General features: G+C 45.6%; 1 protein-coding gene across 3 annotated transcripts in view; it reads right to left on the bottom strand.

The window, feature by feature from the left end:
- BIO1 (adenosylmethionine-8-amino-7-oxononanoate transaminase) overlaps nucleotides 1–20,857 on the bottom strand; it is a 30,979-nt gene extending 10,122 nt beyond the window's left edge. For all 3 annotated transcript variants that reach the window (XM_048682566.2, XM_048682567.2, XM_048682568.2), the window contains exons 1-7: nucleotides 20,173–20,857; nucleotides 19,152–19,322; nucleotides 18,798–19,059; nucleotides 18,622–18,705; nucleotides 18,353–18,473; nucleotides 11,515–11,663; nucleotides 142–236 (exon numbers count right to left, since the gene is read on the bottom strand). In XM_048682566.2, the coding sequence (XP_048538523.2) occupies nucleotides 142–236; nucleotides 11,515–11,663; nucleotides 18,353–18,473; nucleotides 18,622–18,705; nucleotides 18,798–19,059; nucleotides 19,152–19,322; nucleotides 20,173–20,807 (1,517 nt within the window). In that variant the 5' untranslated portion in view covers nucleotides 20,808–20,857. The remainder of the gene's footprint in view (nucleotides 1–141; nucleotides 237–11,514; nucleotides 11,664–18,352; nucleotides 18,474–18,621; nucleotides 18,706–18,797; nucleotides 19,060–19,151; nucleotides 19,323–20,172) is intronic.
- Nucleotides 20,858–24,682: the final 3,825 nt, after the last annotated feature.

Genomic DNA, 24,682 nt, shown 5'->3' with positions numbered 1-24,682 from the left:
CTGTGTCTGCAGACAAATCAAGATATGAAAGGGAAACAGTAGTGCAAAAAAATGGCAATAGTTGGGAAAGACAGTCATCAGAAAAAGGTGTGAATATTTCTAAGCATGCAGGATATGAGTGAAACTGAACTTGATGCATACCATGGCTGCTGAAGGAACGATGTATAGGCTGATGGAGCTTGAGCTTCCATAGCACCCAGGGTATCACCATGATATGAACCTTTTAGAGCAAGGACCTAGAGATCAAAGAATTCAATTAATATGTCAACATATAAGAAGGGATGAAAATGAGGATTTAGATATTTCTGGTCCAGACTACCTTGTTTGCCTCTAGATATAGTTATGAATTACTGACCAATGAGAACAAACAAGTTGGACATTGTGAGGAACTAAATTACACAGTGGTAAATAATGAAACCAGGCAAAAACATCATTGATTCTTCATAATACTATGAATATAGGAGTTGTTTTTATGGAGTGTTTGAATCTAGTCGAAACTGAAATTAATTTTAACGATCCAAATCCCAGGCCTCTCGTATATAAAAGGACCTTTAGAGTTATGAGTTTTATTACCCTATTCATGAATTTGGAGTTCTATTCACCTAATTTTCCAAATTCCGCATGTTAACAACTGTAGATGACCACAGCATCCACCATGCAGTGTGTAAGCCCTACATCAGTCACCAGTGCCATCAGCAGAAGTGAAGGTTCTTAGGTGTGACAGAAGTTTTGGAAGATGGTGAGGACAGAAGTATAGATGTGACATTTGACAATGACTTAAGAAGGAAATGGGGGTCAGTAAGCCAAATAAAAGAGTTCGAGGGGTACGTTTGCCAGTGTTGATAGCATATGTGGGGTCCTCGCAAGTGGCTGATTCCAGAAATTGGCTGGAATCCCTAAATGGCTATGGGTCTGCAGCATAAGTTTCCAATCACATACCACACCTCTCCAAATCTACCATGCTCAGTAAGGTGTTAGTACATCTATATTTCTCAGAGATATCCCAATGTCCAGTTGATATGTGCAATGAGCGAGGTTGATGCTCTAATGGTTCAAAAGGAAGATTGGACTAATTAGATTAGTTTCACGCCACTGTCCAGTTTGAGAATAAGACCACAAGATCTTTCCCATGGATGTGAGCAACAGGATCAAGTACATCTCAAATATGGGAGAATTTGCCCAAGCGCTTGGATTGGAAGGATCTAACAATCCTAGATACAAGTCTATCCATAAGAGGCCAAAGTTGTCCACTAAAGATATGAAGTGTCTCTACAAGGAGAAAATACCTGCAAAGAACTATTGGAAAACCACAGGTCTTCTTCCCAGACTTTACACTTCGAACTACCTGCTAAGATTGACTCTTGATCCAAACGTAGATGACACAACCAACATTAGAGGGCACCCAACGAAGCTAATGGCCAACCTTGATAAGGTTACTCCATTCAATCTCATGGAATACATATGTGAGTGCATAAGAGAGGCTTCACAAGATCAATCAAGAAGTTGCCCATTTGCTCCTTATAGTCAAAAGCTTATAGATCATGTGGTGCAAGATCGAAAGTTCAAGACAGATCGTGTGCACATGGTTTACAATCCTGAGAAAGAGAAGCCCACGTTGAAGACGAGGAAGCTCCACCTTCTAAAGAAATTCCTCAAGTGAAGATTCAAGATGAAGGAGAAGGAATTTCATCTGCTGCTCCTAAGCCACCACTCTTTTCACAATCTACCAACTTGACCGTTCAAATCCCCATTAGGGTACCGAATTAAGGTATTTAGCGTTTGCTACTCTTTGCCATAGACACGAAAATCAGTGAGACCTCAGACTTGTATGCGTCATCGAAACCTGACTGCGTTAATCAAGAATTTTGATTTATACCTGCAATTTACATTGCATATCTCCAATTCTCACTTGTTCTTCGGTTGCATGTAGGGATTGATCCTCATGATCAGGTGGACTGTGTTTCCAACACTGTCAATAACCATAGCATAGTTGGTTTAGTGACTGCTAAGGCACACCGCTGAGTGTTCAGTGTAGTTGGGTCATCAAAGTCTCCAACAAAATCGATACTATCTCATTGAAAGATTGGGACACCTTGTACCTATCACGTGGTATCAGATTTCCAGGTTGCTCGGTGAGATTTTCCAACAAAATTGTACTCAAGATTAACTTTTGTTCTTTATACCTATAGTCCATGAAAAAGCCAAAAACATTAGGGTTAGATCGTCCTGTCCAACCAGTCTGAGCTGTCACAACTTTTCTTTTCAGTGCATTCCATCTTTGAGTTTTCGTCTGCATCGTCATGTAGAGTTGTAGGTTTTAGGTTCTAGTCCTTTATAGTTTTGAGTTCTGTTCACACTAGTCACGCCACCGCCACCGCACCATCAGCCCCTCCACTGCCGACTACCGACATCCATCAAATTCCAGTACGTCCCCGCCACCGCCCCTCAGTCATAATCATGCTTCCGGTTGCTTGCATCTTCACTCCGCCCAATTGGATTTTTTTTTTTTTGGATCCGACTAGACTAGAACTAGTCTCTAAACACATGATCACCCAAATCCCTACACTATTGGGTAGATCAAGAAAGGAGTGAATATGAGGATCACCAAACAATGCAACCTGCCATTTTCTTTGGGCAAACATTATCGCTCAAATGTGTTGTGTGATGTGGTTGACATGGATGCCAGTCATGTTCTTGGGAGACCTTAGCAATTTGATGTGGATACTACACACAAAGGCAAGAAAAATTCCTACTCTTTTATTTGGAAAAAGAGAAAGATCATTATTCTATGAAACAAAACTAATGGTAATATCTTTAAGGACAGGACGAAGGGAGAAGTATGTTAACTATCTCCCACACCTCTAATGAGTTTATGGAAGACTTGAAGGAGGCAGATTTGTGTGATGCACTTATTGTAAAAGGAGAAGAGCACCCGGTTGTTAAAATTCCAGCAAAGGTATGTGGCCTATTAGCAGAATTTCATAACATACTTGGGGAGCCACAAGGCCTACCACCGATGAGGGGGATTCAACATAGAATCGACTTAATTCCGGGCGCAAGTCTTCCTAATCTTCCACACTATCGAATGAGCCCAAAAAGCATGATATATTGAATGAGAAAGTGGAGGAATTGCTGCAAAAGGGGCACATTCGAGAAGGTATTAGCTCATGTGTTGTACCAGCCCTGCTCATGCCCAAGAAAGATGGATCTTGGCGAATGTGTATGGATAGTAGTCATTAACAAGATCACCATAAGGTATAGATTCCCTATTCTCCATCTGGACGTATGTTGGATCAACTTAGTGGAGCAAGAGTATTCACAGAGCTAGATTTAAGAAGCAGATATCATCAAATTTGTATCAGACCAGGGGATGCGTGGAAGCTTGCTATCCATGTGCCAGAGCTATGAGTTGGTCGCGGTTTTCACCTCTGGCCTACCCCAACTTGTTTGGGACTAAAGGCTTTGCTGTTGTTGTTGTTTGTCGTATCTGACCCGGGGATGAATGGAAAACAGCCTTCAAAACAAAGGAAGGGTTGTTTGAAGGAAGGCTTTGCTGTTGTTGCTGTTGTTGTTGTTTGTCGTATCTGACCCGGGGATGAATGGAAAACAGCCTTCAAAACAAAGGAAGGGTTGTTTGTGTACATGTATATATACTGGCCTATGGCCTGCTGGAAATACAAGTTGCATATTCCTAACATGGTATTAGAGCCTTAGGGTTTCTTTTTTAGCACGCGCAACTCGTGCTCTCGATCCAATCTACCGTCCATGCAGCCGCCGCCCTTCTTCTCTTGGCCAGCGCTGCTCTTCGGTGCCTTCACCACTGCAGGTCAACCCTGCTCTTGCGCCGTCGCTGTCCCGTCTCATCCGCAGGTCCGCCTGCTGCTGCTATCTACCCAGACGCTGGTCAACGCATCTGGCTTCTCGTGTTGGATCTAGCTCGCCGCTGCCTGCCTCAAGCCGCCCGAGCACTTCAGCCCGAGCGATCTCGTCGGCAGATCCAGTCCGTCTCCCGCAGATTTGTCCGAGCCGCCAGCAGTTGAGCCGCCCGAGCCCTCCCGTCCCGTCCGAGCTGCCCGCAGACGCTCACCCGCCAGGCTCACCTGCCGCTCGATCCATCTGCCGCTTGACGCGCCCGCTGCACGTGGACTCCGCCTCGCGTGGAGCCGTGGGCGTGTTCGACCCGCCTCTTGGTGCTAGACTACTTTTGCTAGTCACGCGTGTGCGCTAGCTGTGTGGTCTTCCGTCTGCCTTTCTGTTGATCAGTGAAAAAAAATGTCTACGGCGTCCGACTATGTTGCAGTTCCTCGCTGTCCGGTGATCTTTGATGGTACTAACTACACCGAGTTCGTCGGATTTATGCGCATTCATATGTGTGGTATTCGTCTTTGGGGCGTTCTTTCTGGCGAGGTACCTTGTCCCCCGTGTCCGGTTGCTCCTGTGGCTCCTACTGCGTCGATGCCACCGGTTCTTGCTGCCGATGCTGATCAAGCTGCGAAGGATGCAGCTAAGCTTGCAGATGACGCCGCCGTCCATGCTTATGATGAGCAGGTTTTGATTTATGAGGAGGCTCTTCAGACTTATCATGAGGCTCTTTCTGCTTACACTCAGTGGCTTGATGAGGATGCCCGTGCCGCAGCTATTCTCACTGCTAGTGTTCTGCCTCAGTTTGCCTCTGAGTTCTTGGGGCTCCCTACCGTATCTGAGATGTGGACCCGTCTCCGTCAGCGCTATCGGCCCTCTGGTGATGCCTTATATTTGTCTGTGGTCCGGCAGGAACATGCTCTTCAGCAGGGTGACTCCAGTGTTGATGATTTCTATGCACAGAGTTCTGCTATCTGGCGTCAGCTTGATTCTCTCCGCATTGCTGGTTGCCGTACTAGTCAGTGTTGCCAGGCTGTGCGGGCTGATTTGGAGTTCCATCGTGTCTACGAGTTCTTATCTCGGCTCCGTAAGGAGTTTGAGCCCGAGCGTACTCAGTTGTTTGCTCGTGGTCGTATCTCCCTCATGGAGGCGCTTTCTGAGATTCGTGCCGAGGAGACTCGCCTACGTGGTGCTGGTCTACTTGAGGTTCCCTCTGTGCTTGCTGCTCGAGTTCCTGTTATGTCGCCTGCTGCACCGACCCCATCCCGCTCCAGTGCTCCTCCGCTCTTGCCTACTCCTACAGGCGGCCAGGGTCGGTCTCGTCCTCACTGCGGCTACTGCAATATGGATGGTCATGTTGAGTCTCAGTGCTTCCAGAGGAAGAAACACCTGCGTAAGGCGCGATCATCAGCTTCAGGGACTTCTTCTACTTCGACATCTTCAGCCACCGCCTTGACTAAGCAGGATATTCTGCGACTTAAGCGTCTGCTTGCCGCTTCAGGTTCTCCTTCGACGGGTATTGCAGCTTCTGTGACTGATGCTTCTCGCACTGAGCAACCACCCTCTACACAGTCAGGTACATCCTCGTGGGTTCTGGACTCCGGAGCTTCTTTTCATATGTCTTCTCATTCTTCAAATTTGTCATCTCTTAAATTGCTTGATTTTCCTGTTCATGTACTCACTGCTGATGGTACTCCTATTTCTGTTGCTAGTTGAGGCAATCTTATCACACCTTACTCTGTTAAGAATGCCTTTCTTAATGGTGAGCTGCATGAGGAGGTATACATGCAGCCACCACCTGGGTATTCTGTTCCTGATGGCATGGTATGTCGTCTTCGTCGCTCTCTCTATGGCCTTAAGCAAGCCCCCCGCGCCTGGTTTGAGCGTTTTGCCTTTGTGGTAACTGCCGCTGGTTTTTCAGCGAGTGCTCATGATCCAGCATTGTTTGTCCACCTTTCTCCTCGTGGTCGAACTCTTCATCTTCTCTATGTTGATGACATGATCATCGCTGGCGACAACCCCGAGTATATTGCCTTTGTAAAGGCCCATCTTAGTGAGCAGTTTCTTATGTCCGATCTTGGACCTCTTCGCTACTTTCTTGGGATTGAAGTCTCTTCTACCTTTGATGGCTTTTTTATATCCCAGGAAAAGTATATACAGGATCTTCTTACTCGTGCTGCTCTTACCGATGAGCGCATTGTTGAGACTCCCATGGAGCTCAATGTTCACCTCCGTGGTACTGATGGTGACCCCTTGCCTGACCCGACGCGTTATCGTCATCTTGTTGGGAGTCTTGTCTATCTAGTTGTCACTCGTCCGGATATCTCTTATCCGGTTTATATTCTGAGTCAGTTTGTCTCCGCTCCCACTTCGGTTCACTATAGTCACCTCCTTCGTGTTCTCCGATATCTTTGAGGCACGATCTCTCACCGTCTATTCTTTCCTCGCTCCAGTTCTTTACAGCTTTAGGCCTATTCAGATGCTACGTGGGCTAGTGATCCCTTTGATCGCCGTTCACTTTCTGCTTACTGTGTTTTTCTTGGTGGTTCTCTCATTGCCTGGAAGACGAAGAAACAGACTGCAGTTCCCGTTCGAGTGCAGAGGCTGAGTTACAAGCTATGGCTCTTTTAACGACAGAGGTGACTTGGTTATGGTGGTTACTTCAGGATTTTGGTGTTTCTGTTACTACGCCTACTCAGCTCTTATCTGACAGTACAGGTGCTATTAGCATTGCGCGCGATCCTGTAAAGCATGAGCTCACCAAGCATATTGGTGTTGATGCTTTCTATGTGCGCGCTGGTGTGAAGGATCAGGTTATTGCTCTTCAGTATGTGCCTTCTGAGTTACAGTTGGCGGATTTTCTGATGAAGGCCCAGACTAGAGCGCAGCATGGCTTCTATCTCTCCAAACTCAGTGTTGTTAATCCACCATGAGTTTGAGGGGGGGTGTTAGAGTGTATATATATATAGCCATGTAACCTTTCGTATTTACCCTATTGTATAAGGGGTTTCCTGCATATATTCCACACCTGTACATGTATATATACTGGCCTATGGCCTCCTGGAAATACAAGTTGCATATTCCTAACAGTTTGAATGACTAGTCATGCCATTTGGACTCTCAAATGCACCAAGTACCTTTATCCACCTGATGAATCAAGTCCTTCGACCCTTCTTATCCCACTTTGTTGTGGTCTATTTCGATGACATCTTGATCTATAGCAAGGATGAGGATGAACACTATGATCACATCCGAAAGGTGCTAGAAGTACTAAGGGAAAATGAGCTCTACGTCAACTTGAAGAAATGTGTTTTCCTGCAAACACAACTTCTTCTCCTAGGATTCATCATAACATGTGACGGTATTCTTGTTGATAACTCTAAGGTTGAAGCAATCCGAGAATGGCCAACTCCGAAGACCATTTCATAAGTAAGAAGTTTTCATGGCCTTGCAACTTTCTATAGGCAGTTTGTGAAGAATTTCAGCACTATCATGGCACCAATTACCGAGTGCTTGAAGAAAGGGAGGTTCTAATGGACAGAACCGGCTGAAGTTAGTTTCAATGAGGTCAAGCAAAAACTCTCACAAGCTCCTGTCTTGGTGCTACCTGATTTCAACAAGACTTTTGAGTTGGAGTGTGACGCAAGTGGAGTAGGCATTGAAGCTGTTCTATCTCAAGAAAGGAAGCCCATTGCTTTCTTTAGTGAGAAGTTAAACGAGGCTAGACAGAAATGGAATACTTATCAGCAAGAATTGTATGTCGTTTTTAGAGCTTTGAAAACTTGGGAAGTCTATATGCTGCCTAAAGAGTTTGTCGTCTACACTGACCATCAATCCTTGAAGCATTTTAGAAATAAAGAACATGTTGATCGCATGCTAACAAGATTGGCAATATATCTGGAGAGGTTTAACTATCTCATCGTGCATAAATCTTGAACGACTAACCGAGTGGCCGATGCTTTGAGTCGTTGCGCATGCCTCTTGACTTCTTCTGAGGTTGAACTTTCAGGCATGGATCAAATAAGGAGTTGTATGAGGATGACGAAGACTTTGGCCATGTTTGGGTAAAACACATCAGGGCTAGCCATTAGGTGATGACTATTTGATGCAAGATAGCAATCTCTTCAAAAATGATCGTTTGTGCATTCCAAGAAGTTCTCTACGTGACAAACTGGTCAGAGAACTCCATTCAAGAGATCTTAGTGGCCATGTTGGACGTGACAAGACTACCGCTAACCTGGAAGCTCGTTACTTTTGGCCACAACTAAAGAGATGCTGGAAAGTTTGTTCAGCGATGCCCGATATCTCAAACTTGCAAAGGCCAAATTCAAAACACAGGGTTATACATGCCTTTGCCTGTTCCTGTTGCTCCATGGGAGGACATCTCTATGGACTTCGTCTTGGGTTTGCCAAGAACAAGACGACGGAGTGATGCCGTGTTTGTGGTCGTGGTCGTGGTCATGGATAGATTCTCTCAGATGGCTCATTTCATCCCGTGCCACAAGACAACGGATGCTCATCATGTGGCAAACCTATTCTTTTGGGAAGTGGTCAGACTTCATGGAGTTCCAAGGTCCATCGTCTCAGACCGTGATAGCAAGTTTCTTGTTGCATTTTGGCTCACTTTGTGGAAGCAATTCAACACTAAATTGAAATTTTCGCACTGCCCATCCACAAACAGATGGACAAACTGAAGTGGTGAACAAATTTTTGGGTAATCTGATCCGGTACATTTGTGGAGAAAGAAAGGGACAATGGGATTTGACTTTATCTCTTGCAGAGTTCTCCTACAATAACTCCAAGCATAGATCAACAGGAAGGAGTCCTTTTTCTGTTGTCTACACTAAAGTTCCAACACATGTGGTGGACCTGGTGAAGCTACCATCAAGGGGAAACTCAAAATCAGCATTGTCCTTTGTTGATAATTACACTGAGTTATTTGAAGAAATTTGTGGTGTTTTGGAAGCACAAAATCAGAAATATAAACAACTTGCTAACTGCAAAAGGAGGCCGAAATCATTCCAAATTGGTGATAAGGTGATGGTCTACGTCCGAAAAGAGAGGCTGCCTTTAGGTGTTAAAGGGAAGCTTAGGCAGCGAAGGTATGGGCCCTTCTCTATTGTCAGGAAGATAAATGATAATGCTTATGCGATAGATCTTCCAAGTGACATAGGTATATCCAACACTTTCAATGTTGCAGACTCGACTCTCTACCATCCAGAAGAAGCGCTCTATGAAGATAACTCGAGGGCTGAGTTCCAAACAACCAGGGAAGAATGATGAGGAACACTAGATGAGGAAAAAGAAAATAAAATAAAATCGTATGTCAGATTTGTTTGGCTACTTCTAGATGCTCCCACGCTACTATAGTATTTCTTATCTTTTCTACCCTACCTACTATTTTCTAGAGTCCTCTAGTTGTGAGTAGCTATGAGTAGAATGGTGAATCTTAAGTAATGTTTTCTAAAGTGTTCTAGCCATTAGTAGAAGTATGTGAAGGCTTCCCAAAGCCCTATAAATAGAGGTCCTCACCTCTAGTTTGTACCCAGACTATGCACCCCCACTACCTACTAGTTAGTTGCACGTGCTTTGCACGTCAATACTTAATCATGCACAATAATAACAAATAACTCAGCAGGGCACGGCTCACACAACATTTTTCCATTTTTCAATGAGTATTGCAAAAAAAAAGGTCCATGAATGTTATAAATAAAGCATAACATAGGAGTGATGATATAATAGACAAATTAGTCATTGTTTATTCAGGTAAAACTGATATATAATTAATTCAAAGATTTTGTTATTTCTTAGTTGTGTGAAATTGCAAATGAGACCAGTCGATTTCACCTAACGTCTGATGCCCGAGATAGGTGCGCTTGCTAGGCCGAGCCAGGAGTGTCGGAACCGGGGACGACGCGAAAAACATCACTGTCGGTGGAGGGGAGTCATAGGTTGATGGGTTCGGGTGCAATGGGGGTGGCGGGAGCTCGCCGACATGGAATTGGTGAGTTTTAGAGGGAGGCCAAGAAGGCAGAGGAGGTGGAGTCTAGAGGGCAAGGCAGTGCTTTGTTGGGTCAGCGTTGGGCGATGGTTACATAAAGAAGAGAAAGAACACGAAAATGAGGGGGAATATGAAGTTCTAGCCGATGGACCTGAATCGGACTGGGGACAAAACTTACGAAAATAAATTGTTTTTAGGCACGTGACATGTAGGTTGCCCCTAAATGCAACATTTGAGGGAGTTCTTAAATTTCTTTTTGCTTGTCATTTTATCTAGAGATATTTTTCACATGCCCTTTACCCCAGTCAGTGCACGGTGTTAATAAAACCCGAAATAAACCATTTATCTCTTTATCCTATACTTGTGTTACATTCTTTTATTTTTTCCTTTCAGATAGTTTCCAACATGTAAATTTGATCCTTATGTAGGCCCATATAGCGGACGATGTGAACGATACACAGGTGCAACATTAATAAATATTAAAAATATTAATAGAATTTTTTTAAAATATTAAAATAATCACAACTCACTCATCTTAAATCTAACACGAAAATGATAATAAATTATTTTGGGACGTTCTACAATATGCGGTTCGCTTTTTAATCTAAGACACCTATGTGCTTTATGAAATAATTGTATCATCAACATATATTTGTTCAGATATTGGTTTTGATATACAGAAAATCGTCTATTCATATTATGTCCATGATCCTTATGTCAGGCCCATCTGATGAATGTAGTTTGGAAGGTATAAAACTTCAAATTATTTGTCGGGGATAATACATATTTAATTGTGTGCACACATTATTTAAATATAGTTTGATAAGCAATGTAATAATAGAAGAAATGTAAAATTATATTTACCTTAAGAGAAGCATACCTGAAAATAAGAACGGAAAAGCATATTGGCAGGGAGACCAGCAGGACGTTTTTCTTTGCTTTTTTTTACAGCGAACAAATCAACACAGATAGGTGTTCATTTTTTATTATCCAGCCAAATCGTAGAGACTTGAAGCATTTTGAGGTTAGACTTTTTTTGCCTGTAGGTTTCTACCGAGTTGGCCTTTCCTTCGCTTTGCAGGTTGTGCAGAGAATCAGGCAGAGTAGCTATCAATTGTTTTTAATAAAAAGAATCCTCTGGAGCTTACTGGAACGATGCAGAATAGGCACCATATGTTACATGCTCAGTCCCAGTCTGGAGGCTACCATGTGCGCATGCAGGAGCCAACTGCACCATGGCGAATCCCCGGAATAACAGCCGTTGGATTTTCTTATCCAACGGTATATATTGCACCAGAATCCAAGCAAACAAACGTGAGCCATTCGATTGAAACTATCCAACGGTCCATATTGTGAGTTACTCGTATACTATATAGTAGTATAGATAGTATAGATAATAGAACTTGGTGTTGTTATCTAAGATCTTGGACTAGATCTTGCGTTCTAGGAGTTTTGGATTGAACTCCTGCTGCCATATCGGCCCTGTCTCCGCCTCTAGAGTGATATCTAGCGCAGCACGTTGAAGTTGTTCCTTCAACACTTGTGTTGTACACATTGTAGCAGCAAGGTGGAGTTACTCCTCCACAACCTTATGCTGCTCCAGAAACCTAAAAACAATGAGGATAAGTACTTTTAGTATAAGAGCAGCAAACCTTTAACTGAATATTCCTTTCGTTGGTGATACTCTTGTCACTATCGAGTAGAATTCCATGATCAAGTGAAAACTTGCGAAATGCCATCTTCAGAGCTATTTCAATTGCCGTTGATCCATTGTCCGAATAATAAACTCTGGAAGCCCAATCTGACCAACAAATTACAAGGAAGCTATGTGCAATGAACAAAATGTTCCTGAGCAATGTGACTTGAATAACAGGACACTAACAATGAAACAAGAACAACTGAAACATTATTATCTCAGCAAACCAGAAATAATGTTTTTGTGTGGAAAATTTAAAGATCAATATGAGTCAGATAAGCACATATCATTTGTTCACAAATGTGCCCATTTTGTTGTCTCCTTTCTTCAGGTAAGCACAATTATCTACCAATCTACTCCCTCCGTTCCTAAATATATGTCTTTTTAGAGATTTCAATATAGACTACATACGAATGTATATAGACATATTTTACAGTGTAGATTCACTCATTTTGCTCCGTATGTAGTCCATACTGGAATCTCTGAAAAGACTTATATTTAGGAACAGAGGGAGTAGTAATGTTGATAACCAAATTTGGCAATCAATACTTGGAAGGCGAGAAAGAGAGAAAAAAAAGGAAGTCACCCATACGGAAAGAGATTATATGGCCAAATCAGATAAACATATGTTAAGATTAGGAATCCTACTCTCCTATGGCAAGACCAGCCGTCTATAGACATGTGAAGGGTGATGGCCGATTGGACAACAAACAATCAAAAGAAATCAATCTAATACTTTATCTTTCATCTACTTCTCCTTTATTGTAGTTTGTTGCTTCTCTTTCTCTTCGTCTTCAACGGCAACAAACCTCGAGGCTGCCAGGCGGACCTAGGACAGCTCATTGCCGCCGCATGCCCTAGCGGGGTCCCTCCTGGCAAGACCTCGCCGGTGTGTCTTGCGTATCGCTCTCCTGGTGAGGCTCCTCCAGTGACGACTCTTGTGTATCACGCTCAACGCCAAAGGCACATGGTGACGTATTCGTGTGAGAAGACGCTTTTTGGCGACTCTGCGGGGGGGGGGGGGGGGGGGGGGGGGACTTTGAACGGTCCATTATGTGATATAAATACCCAATTTACTTATGTGGATGTAAATAATTCATATGTTGGTGTTGCTAGATCCTTTGATGATCATATTGTATCAGCTAGCCCTAGAATTTTCAATTGCACATTTGATTACATGCAAGAGCCGATGCAAAGTACGAGTACTTAACATTCTTATGATATTGGCAAGATGCAACATGTGTATTTGAACTCTCATGCATTGGCAACCCCACAGATCCATATATCGATGAACAACATGATTAGTTAATCATTATGAGACATCTCAAACTCTCATGTACCGACAACCCCACAAATCCATATGCAGATGAACAACATGATTAGTTCAGTTAATCATTACGAGACATCTCGAACTCTCATGCATCGGCAATCCCACAAATCCATATGCCGATGAAAAATGTGTTCAGTTCAGTTAATCATTATGAGAGATCTCATGTTAGGAATTTCAACCCATGCAAGAGGATATTTCACTGTTTTATACATCAACAATTAACTCACAATATGCGAGTCTACCATTAAACACATCAATGGATGGGAGAACAGGCCATGCTACTGCTAGTTATTCAGCTAATTACCTTCAACTGTCATGTGATACCCCTCATGTTACTAATTTTCAGCACCATATGCAAATGTTAATATCCATAATTCGGCACCACACCTTCACAACGATCATAACCGAATGAGTAAAAGTTCTGCAGGAGTGTGTATGCCTTCACCTAGTACCATAGCATATTATATGTCCCCTACACAATTGCAAAGTTTCGGCATCACCCATATCTCATTGCCTAATTATGAGTGAACAGCTTTACCGCTGCACCAAGGTATAATAATGCTCTTTGCCTTGAACAAATAAAAAGGGGGCAGATTCCAGATTATGTTGCAATACGGGTAGAATTAAGGAAGAAAGAAAGGTATGCCATTTGATAGAGTTGATGAGAAGAGTGATTCAAATGATAAGGGTAGTTCGGTTATTGGAGGGCCAAATCAAATTGTACATGTTTCGGATCTATCAAATCAAAAGAAGCAAGCTTGGTTGAGCAAGGACATGGCAAGACGATCGTGCTTGATTTTTTTGGAGTTAAGGGAGCTTTCATTCTTTCAAGAAGAGAAGACAGGCGTGCGTGCCTAGACTGTAAGGTGATACCTGGAGAGAGTGTTGTACCTCAGCATAAGCTGGTGGTTGCTGACTTCCGCTTTCGGATTCATGTCCAGCGGGATAAGCGTGCCAAAGTCGCTAGACCGAAGTGGTGGAGGCTCAAGGGGGAGGTAGCCCAGGCGTTCAAGGAGAGGGTCATTAAGGAGGGCCCTTGGGAGGAAGGAGGGGATGCGGACAATGTGTGGATGAAGATGGCGACTTGCATTCGTAAGGTGGCCTCGGAGGAGTTTGGAGTGTCCAGGGGAAGAAAAAGCGAAGATAAGGATACCTTGTGGTGGAATGATGATGTGCAGAAGGCGATTAAAGAGAAGAACGATTGTTTCAGACGCCTATACCTGGATAGGAGTGCAGACAACATAGAGAAATACAAGATGGTGAAGAAGGCCGCAAAGCGAGCTGTCAGTGAAGCAAGGGGTCTGGCGTATGAGGACCTCTACCAATGGTTAGGCACGAAGGAAGGCGAAAGGGACATCTATAAGATGGTCAAGATCTGAGAGAGGAAGAGGACGGATATTGGCCAAGTCAAATGCATCAAGGACCGAGCAGACCAACTCTTGGTGAAGGACGAGGAGATTAAGCATAGATGGCGGGAGTACTTCGACAAGTTGTTCAATGGGGAGAATGAGAGTTCTACCATTGAACTGGACGACTCCTTTGATGAGACCAACATGCGTTTTGTGCGGCGAATCTAGGAGTCTGAGGTCAAGCAGGCTTTAAAAAGGATGAAAGGAGGCAAGGCGATGGGCCCAGATTGTATCCCCATTGAGGTGTGGAAAGGCCTCGGGGACATAGCGATAGTATGGCTAACCAAGCTTTTCAACCTCATTCTTTGGGCAAACAAGATGCCAGAAGACGGAGTATATTAGTACCAATCTTCAAGAACAAGGGGGTGTTCAGGGTTGTACTAATTACCGTGGAATTAAGCTGATGAGCCATACAATGAAGCTATGGGAGAGAGTCATTGAGTACTGCATAAGAAGAATGACAAGCGTGACCAAAAATCAGTTTGGTTTCATGCCTGGGAGGTCAACCATGAAAGCCATTTTCTTGGTACAACTTATGGAGAGATACAGGGAGCAAAAGGACTTGCATATGGTGTTCATTGACTTGGAGAAGGCCTATGATAAGATACCACGGAATGTCATGTGGTGGGCCTTGGAGAAACACACAGTCCCAGTAAAGTACATTACCCTCATCAAGGACATGTACGATAATGTTGTGACAAGTGTTCGAACAAGTGATGTCGACACTGATGACTTCCCGATTAAGATAGGACTGCATCAAGGGTCAGCTTTGAGCCCTTATCTTTTTGCCTCGGTGATGGACGAGGTCACAAGGGATATACAAGGAGATATCCCATGGTGTATGCTCTTTGCGGATGATGTGGTGCTAGTTGACGATAGTTGGACGGGGGTAAATAGGAAGTTAGAGTTATGGAGACAAACCTTGGAATCGAAAGGGTTTAGGCTTAGTAGAACTAAAACCAAGTACATGATGTGCGGTTTCAGTACTACTAGGTGTGAGGAGGTTAGCCTTGATGGGCAGGTAGTGCCTCAGAAGGACCCCTTCCGATATTTGGTGTCAATGCTGCGGGAGGATGGGGGTATTGATGAAGATGTGAACCATCGAATCAAAGCCGGATGGATGAAGTGGCGACAAGCTTCTGGCATTCTCTGTGACAAGAGAGTGCCACAAAAGCTAAAAGGCAAGTTCTACAGGACAGCGGTTCGACCCGCAATGTTGTATGGCGCCGAGTGTTGGCCGACTAAAAGGCGACATGTTCAATAGTTAAGTGTGGCGGAGATGCGTATGTTGAGACAGATGTGTGGCCACACGAGGACGGATCGAGTCCGGAATGAGGATATACGAGATAGAGTTGGGGTAGCACCGATTGAAGAGAAGCTTGTCCAACATCGTCTGAGATGGTTTGGGCATATTCAGGGCAGGCCTCCAGAAGCTCCAGTGCATAGCGAACGGCTAAAGCATGCAGAGAATGTCAAGAGAGGTCGGGGTAGACCGAATTTGACATGGGAGGAGTCCTTTAAGAGAGACCTGGAGGATTGGAGTATCATCAAAGAACTAGCTATGGACAAGGGTGCGTGGAAGCTTGCTATCCATGTGTCAGAGCCATGAGTTGGTCGCGAGATCTTATGGGTTTCAGCTCTAGCCTACCCAACTTATTTGGGACTAAAGGCTTTATTGTTGTTGTTGTTGTAAGAGAGCTTTCATTCTGCACCATGAGTTTCGTGCCAAAGAAATTGGCGAGCATCAACAACAAACATATGTAGCCAAACAAAGTTCGGTTGACATGAAACATTAGAGTGATGAGGCACAAGATCCAGAAGAAGAGGACAGGGTGTTGGAGAGCCATCAGAAAGCGGAGCAAGATATCATTCAAATCACGCAATCATCGTGCTTCCCCAACATATTTGAACAGGTACATCTGACAACTAATTTACCTATTTGCAAATTTGGTCGTATATTTTTTAGGAATTGCTATGGAAGAGGTACATGAAGGCATTTGTGGCACTCATTAGTCAGCGCACTGAAGTGCTTGTCGCGGCATGCTAGATTTTAATGGCCAACGATGATTAACAATTGCTTCAGGTATTATAAAGGGTGCGAAGCTTGTCAAAAGTTTGGTGATATAGCTCCTCCAGCTATGTTGCATCCTATCGTCGAGTTATGGCCAATTTCAGAGATTGGGGATTGGACTTCATTGGACAGATTCATCCTCCTTCAAAGGGGCATTGATTTGTGTAGGTGCCTACTGATTGTTTCACCAAGTGGTCTAAATCAGCGCCTCTCAAAAATATGACTCGTGTGGAGGTAATTCAATTCATTACTAAGCACATTATCCATGGATTTATTATTCCTCAAGCATTAACTTCGGATCAAGGTTCGTTTTTTATATGAGTCAAGTAAAAGAATTTACCGAATCTTATAAGATAAAAGTTGCTCAATTCATCTCCATATTATGCCCAAGCCAAAGGACAGGCAATAAGATGTTAATTAAAATCATCAAGAAGATTAAAGATAATCCAAGAAGATGGCATGATGTGTTGTTCAAGGCTTTGTGGGCGCATAGAATCTCAAGGCATGGTGCTACAATCGTAACTCCATATGAGCTTGTGTATGGATAAGAGATGGTTTTAACCATTGGGGTAAATCTGGACGCCTTGAGATTAGCTAAACAAAACGACTTATCGACGATGGATTTTCACAATGTGATGATGGACAATCTTGATGAAGTCGTTGATAAGTGTTTCGGTGCTTTGAAGGTCATAGAGAGAGACAAACTTGGCAAGCTTACACCAAAAAGGTCAACTTGAAGAACTTTCAAGTTTTTGACCTAGTGTGCAAGGTGATCCTACCAATTGGCTCAAGAGCAACAAGTTTAGGAAGTGGTCTCCGAGTCGGGAACGTCCTTTTAAAGATTGTGAGGGCGGTTTCCATAAATTCGAATTTGGAGGAATCTTTACAAGGAATTTGCTCCGCCAAGCTCTCAATGGTATATTTGAAGAAGCTTTATCCACATGTGTGGCAGGAAGCCTGGGCATTCATGGCTGATACTTCATTATCACAATTAGACCTCATAACTCAATTGATAACCTGTTATTGCCCTAGGAATATGTATAAACATGTCGTTAGTCCTCAAATAGGTGCAAGTTATTTTTTTGGCACACAAGCTTTGACCAAAACCAGGGGTGCGTGTGTTGATAACCAAGTTAGACACACAATACTCGAAAGGCAAGAAAGAGAAAAAAGGGAAGTTGCCCATATGGAAAGACATTAGATGGTTGAATCAGATAACTGAGAAGCATGTATTTAGATTAGGAGCCCTACTCTCTTACAACAAGACTAGCCGCCCTATAAATATGTGAAGGGTGATGGCCGTTGGACAACACATAAAAAAAGGGCAGCCCGGTGCATGTAGCTCCCGCTTGCGCAGGGTCCGGGCAAGGGTCCGACCACTTTGGGTCTATAGTACGCAGCCTTTCCCTACATTTCTGCAAGAGGTTGTTTCCAGGACTCGAACCCGTGACCTCATGGTCACAAGGCAACAGCTTTACCGTTGCGCCAAGGCTCCTCTTCCCGTTGGACAACACACAATCGGACAAATCAATTTACTACTTTTATGTTTTATCTACGTCTCCTTTGCCCTGGTTTTCTGCTTCTTGTTCTTCGCCTTCAATGTCGCAAACCTCAACGCTCTAGGAGCGACCAAGCCGAACTAGGGCAGCCCATTGCTGCCACGTGCCCTGAAGGGGTCCCTCCCGGGCGTGTTGGGTTTCGGGTCTCAAGAGATCCATCGGCGTGTCTTCCCTATCACGCTCCCGGTGAGGCTCCTCTAACGACGTGTCTAGCATATCACGCTCGATTCAGAGGCACACAATGACGTGTTCAGGTGCAAACAATAAGCTCTAAATTGCGGAATTTGGTAGCTAAAGGGTGCTTTAAATGAGTCATTTTTCATACTAATACACCATTTTATTCGTTAAGGGGTGACTTATACTCGTGCAGTTTGATTCTGCTGCACATACATTATAATAGATGAAAAACAAGTAAAAGCACCAACCTTTACCAATTCCCCCAAGCAAAAGTTCAGCACAACGAAGAGCAGGCTCATGAGCATTCTCTGGAAACATCACATGGCCATACCTAGCAGCAGCGTAGCCCATATCTCTTGCAAGTTCAATCTGATGATGAAAGAGAAATTTAGGCCACAAAAATTGCATGTCAATAGTTCAACGTACAGAACTTTAGCCATAGAACACCTGCAATAAGAGTTCCCTTAGCAAACCAAGGTAAAGGAGATTTTGAAAATACAGGAAGTGCAAGAATAACCTGCAACTTAGAATCAGGTCCTTGAGTCCACCAACTTGCACATGCATCAAACTGAGGGATCATCATCATCTTGTTGTCTTTCACCTACATCAAAAGATTCCATAACAATGCCGCTGATGTTTCAAAGCTTCATTTCAAATTTCTTTTCAAAAGCTTGGAATATACATTGGACAAACCTTGTATGCTGAAAAACTCTCACCACAGCGCGAATCAATTACTGTAACACAATCTACAGGTACAAGATTGTGCTGAGTGAAGGGCCACCACAGTAAATCCTTTGTTTTTCTTTGCATACTGTTTAACCTCTGAATTCTTTTCAAATGAAAAGATCGCAGGGCATCTTCAAGCAAACCAAAAACTGAAGATGATTCGGAAAACCAATCAGTTAGGTCATCTGATGAATCTTCTGGAATAGGTGGCAAAACAAGCACTGGTACCCTAAATAATACAAACATTGTGAAGCTGTCATATCAATGAAATCGGAGCTGCTAAAACATTATAAAAATAACAATAAGACTGAAGCATGTTACCTATTTCTCAAGTAAGAAAGCAAGAACTTGTCGTTTGACAAACCACAATCTTCCAAAATTACTGCGCTAACATCATACCCCCTGAGCAACAGAGTTTCATATGCCGATAAAGTGCCTGAAATACCACCAAGACGGCCATCTCCAACAAGAATAGTAGGCAACCTAAAGTGCCTGCCAAGAGTCACAGAATCAAGAAGTGTGTTGATGTAAATCAATCTAATACGCCGAGCAGTAATGAAGTTTGTGTGAACAATTAAATAGGCCACAAGGTTCTTTAAAAATAGATGCGATCATGTAACCAATTCGAACGTGGTTTAAAGGATTTTGAAGTATGCTCTATGTCTGGTAAGATCACCATAATTTCCCAACAAATAAAACATGTTAGAAAAAGAGATGAGTGTGTAGACATACATCAGAAATATTTCACAAATGGTCACCAAATATGTGATTACTTTCAGCACTTATAGAATCAAAAACATAAACTGCTCCAGTAAATGAAAAGTTGAGAACACAACAAATCAACAGGATATCCAACATACAACCTCAGGAAAACTTCAAAGCAGCAGATCGTTCACCGCAATTATCATGCTCACTAACCACCATTGTTATCTCCAGCTTGCATGATATCTTCTTACAAACTACACCAATGTGATAGTGATTTCGATGGAATAGACTAACAATTCTTTTTAGGTATTGAGATCCCTTGTGAATAGACAGAACAAAAATCAGACTATATCACTGGACTAAACACTGGAAACGGGTATATATAGCAGAAACGTCAATTGCATCATACTCCCTCTATAAACTAATATAAGAGCGTTTAGATCACTATTTATATTAGTTTACAGAGGGAGTACTAAATTGCGCACCATTTCATTTCCTCAATTGATTCAAACTTCTTCTTTTTGAGAAATCAATTAATTCAAACTGAACACCCCGGAGAACATGTGTACTAGTACGCGTTTGGTAACATTAACGAATAAAACAGCATATTTACGGCTGAAGAGGCATCAGAACGCACCGGTAGAGATCGCACTGCAGCGTGCCAGACGGGCCCGGGCTGGCCACGCCGCCGGCGGTCTCGACCAGCTTCCACACATCCCCCTCCCCCTTCCCCAAATTTTCCCCCTCGGCGAGGCACGCCGCCAGGAGCGACCTCACATGCGCGTCTTCTACCGTCATCCCCTCCCTCTCCGCTGCCAGGTGCGGCGACACCGCCTCCCGCCATGCGTACAGCGTCCTGCAAGCCAGAAGCTTCCTCGCCGCCTTACCCTCCCCATCGTAGGAGAAGGCCGCCTCCTCGCGGGAAGGGGATGGGGTTTCCACTGACGGGGCAGGGGAGAGGGTGTCGATGGAGGCGACGAGGTGCGCAGCGTGGGAGGGGCGGACAAGCGCGGGGACCCTGCGGTAGAGGAACCCCGCGTCGGAATCGGCGGGGAAGCCGGTCTGGAGCGGTTTGAGGTAGAGGACGGCCGAGGGGGAGGCGGCGTGGGAACGGAGGAGGGAGGCAGCGAGGCCCGCGGAGACGAGGGTCTTGCCGACGCCGGTGTTGGCGCCGAAGACGGCGAAGGTCGGCGAGGAGAGGGGCAAGGCGGAGGAGAATGAGGAGGAGCAATGGCGCCGACGAGCTTGGCGGAGTAGGAGGCGACGGAGCATGGCTGCTGTGGCCTGGGTTCTATACGGGGGTTTTGGGAGAAAGAACAGAGTGAGTAGTATGATAAGAGCATCTCCAGTCGCGCCCACAAAGAACTCCCACGCGATTTTTTTGATCGTCGGTGTTTAAAAATCGGTCCAATCATATTTCAAAGACCTTTTTTTTCCGGCTCGAGTTAAAATTGACATCGGCGGATCCAGAACGAACCCAATACGCTGGGGACGCTTGGAGCACCGGTCGAATCGTTTTTGACACGAAAATCGGCAGGCCCTCCTTGGCAACGACTCGGCTGTTCTCGTCGCTTCGTCGTCCACATCGCCTCGATTCCCGCGAGGAATCAATGCCAAAGCTGTCGAGCCGGTCAGCCTTCATTGGTGCCTCATGGGCGGCGCAGTAAAGGCGGGGCGACGCGCGTCCCTCGTCCGCCACGCGGGCGCCGCATATACAAGTCGCCCCCTCCCGCACCGGTGAGCCACGCACAGACCTCGCTCTTCACCGCCGACGGCCCCGTTCCTCCCTCTCTTCTCGCCGTTTCCATTTCACCCAATGGCCGAGCACTTCCCAGGCAATGGCGCGGCGGCGAACGGCTTCGGCCGCCACCACCTTCACGAGGACGAAGCCCGACTTCTCTATGAGGCCGAGTACCCGGTCCCATCGGACATGCGGGTGCCCGGGGCATGGAGGATAAGCGTCGGCGGGGTCCCGGTGCCACCGCCGCCCATCGGGGCGGCCAGGCGTGCGGAGATCGCTCGTATCTGTTCCTCTCTGTCGCAGGCGAAGAGAGAAGGGCCGAGGTACACCCACGACGGCACGTTGTGGGAATCGTACTTCCGTCGTCGCCACGCCGAACAGTTCGAGGCCACCAACGGCATCGTGCCCTTCGGGAAGCACAATGCCGACGGGCGCCGCCGATGGTGGGGCGTGCCCGGCCGCACGCTAGAGGCCGTCCTTGAGTACATCGAGGCCAGCAACACGCCGAGGCTGGAGTACCCCGCTCCCCCCCACCTTCTCCCGTCGGCGTGGGAGCTCGTGGACGCGAGACGCATGGACCCGGTGTCCTCCTCCTCGTCCGGCCGCTCGTTCGGCTCTCCCTCCCTCCTTCCCGTCAAGCCGAAGCCCCAGGACGCGCCGATCAGCCGGCGCACCCGCAGCTGTGGCGTCCGCATCGCCGAGTCCTCCCCCACCTCCGCCCGGCTCGTCAGGCCGAAGATGGAGTCTGGCCTCCCGCGGAGTACGAGGCCATAGTCTGGTCCGGTTTCTCCGACGAGGCCGCCCTAAAGTGGGCGCAGGACGACTACCTCCGCGACGAGATGGTCCGGCAGCGCCGAGCCCTGCATGAGATAGCCACCCGCCAGCGTAGGCGCGAGGATGAGAACGGCATGGTGATCCTCGACAGCGACGAGGACGAGGACGCCCCCGGACCGTCCAACCCACCGCGCCTCGGCGACCCTGGGCAGGGGAGCAGCAGGGACGGCGGCCGCGGAGGAGGCGACGACGACGACAGCGGCGACGACTACACGCAGTTTTACAGGCTCCTCGGCATGTAGAACTTCAGAGCGACGGGCGGCGAGGAACGGCGAGGGCGACGACGGGTCTAGTAGTGTCTTTTTTGTAAAATATTTGATGAACTCGTTGAAGTTTGGTTAAATTTGTGCCTTTCTTGTGTGAATGTGGGACCGGATTTTATTTTTCGAAAAAAAACAAAATGCGACATGGGGGCGGCGACTGGAGAGCATCACACCCTCAACATGCGGTTTAGCGTCGATTCACCTCTAGATGGTGATTTTACGCGTCCTCTGAGCGGCCAACGACTGAAGATGATCTAAGTAACAGAATGCACTAGGCACTACCCGAATGATTTGGATGTCAAAACAACTTTTTCGAACAAAAATAATCTATCCCCCAAACCCTATTTCCCACTAAGTTTCTTTCTTGAGGTTTTTATTTGAGTTTTTTTTGCAGCGTAAATCGATCAATCAAAAGAGAACACATGTATTCATTTAGGACATGGCGTGGTACGATCTGTGTGCATCTTGCCAATGACACTAGTGGTTGGGGCGCCACCCTGTGGCGCCGCTTGAGAGGAAGTTGTGCGCATGTTTTTATTTAAAAAGATACATAGAGTTTTCGCCTCCGTCTAAAAAAACATCTCAAGAAAAAAATTCTCATCTTCATCTAAAAAACAAGTATAAAAGAAAAAGAAAAAATTACCACAACAGCTACTAGCGAGTATCACTTTACATAACCCTTCATTTAAAAATATCAGAGGTCCTCATCTCCATCTAAAAATATACATTTAAAAAATAATTCACACCTTCATCTAAAAAATTGCAAAAGATTTTCACCGCGGCCAACCAGTTTGCGCCACATGGCATAGCTGGTTGGCCACTACCAGAGGTCCTCATCTCCATGTAAAAATATATATTTAAAAAATAATCCACAACTTCATCTAAAAAATTGCAAAAGATTTCTCACCGCGGCCAACCAGCTTGCGCCACGTGGCATAGCTGGTTGGCCGCCCTCCACGCTTAGTATTTAAAAAGTAATCCACAACTTTATCTAAAAAAATTGCAAAAGATTTCTCACCGCGACCAATCAGCTTGTGCCGCGTGGCATAGCTGGTTGGCCGCCCTTCAAGTGTAGCTTAATGGTTTTAATGGGGGATAACCCATCTCACGGCTTCGTCTTTCTCCCCTTTTTCTAGAAAACTTTCCCCAAATACCTTGCACGAGTCACCCACTGCAGCCACCGTTTCACCGTTGTATAGACCTATAAAAGGGCTCTCGCCTCGCCCCTGCATCCCGCGTGTAGCCATTGAATACCATCGACGCGCACACCCATCCTCCCCGATCTTTCTGCTGGCCACCGTCTCATTGAAGACCCCAATGCCGGCCTTCATATCCCTTCCTGGCGCCAGCCCCCTATCTCCTCTCCATGAAGCAAAGGTGGTGCACACGCGAGAACGGCGGAACAGTGCGTCCTGAACTCCCTGCCACATTTGCCGATCACCATGGGCCACCTTCGTCGGCGCCCAGTCACCTCGGTCGTGACCGAGACGACCGCGAGCTTGCTATCTCGCACAACAACAACCCATTAGCAGCGGAGCAACATCGGCCACAATGGGGGGTGGCGGTGTCCTAGACTAGGGGGTGCTAACCACGTCGGCCTGCCAATCATGGGCCTGGCCGAGGACCCATAGGCAACTGAAGAATGGAATCCTCTGAAGACTTGGTGCATACTTCAACGCATGTTTGAATCATCAGCATGTTTATCCCTAGATGTAACCGACCTACATGTAACCCTAGGCACCTCTGGTGCATATATAAGCCAAGAGGTTTAGTTCGTAGGGTAGAGTTAGAGACCTACACATATGATCTCGAGGTAGATCATCTTGTACTTTGTGCCCCGTCACATTAATACAACCAAAGCAGGACATAGGGTTTTACCTCTTCGAGAGGGCCCGAACCTAGGTAAACACCATGTCCCTCTTCTGTCATGTTACCATCAAGCTAAGATCGACAGCTCGGGACCCCGTACCCGAGATCCGCCAGATTCAACCCCGATATTGGTGGCCCATGCAATTCCCGTTGTGTGGTCAAAGCAGCTGGATGGCTCATCTTCGGAGCGATGACAACATTGGCTATGGGAAGACCTTGTTCCCCGGTCAGCTATTTGTCTTCGGCAGCGTCACACTCAACGCCAATTCGACTGGCCACCTCGGCTAGATCGAAAACTTCGCTCCTGGCCAGACCATCAGGTTTGGAAATCTGGAATACGCTGCAGGTGCCCGCAACGAGCTTGCATTTTTGGACTAGGTGTCAGACCAATCCAAAGACTCCTCTGATGCCTTTATATGATATCAGATTCAATCTTGGAC

Source organism: Triticum urartu, chromosome 6A (genome assembly GCF_056163025.1).
Source record: "Triticum urartu cultivar PI428250 chromosome 6A, HENAU_Tu73, whole genome shotgun sequence".
Classification (NCBI taxonomy): domain Eukaryota; kingdom Viridiplantae; phylum Streptophyta; class Magnoliopsida; order Poales; family Poaceae; genus Triticum; species Triticum urartu.
The sequence above is the reverse complement of the archived record's forward strand: the minus strand, read 5'-3'. Positions and strand labels throughout refer to the sequence as shown.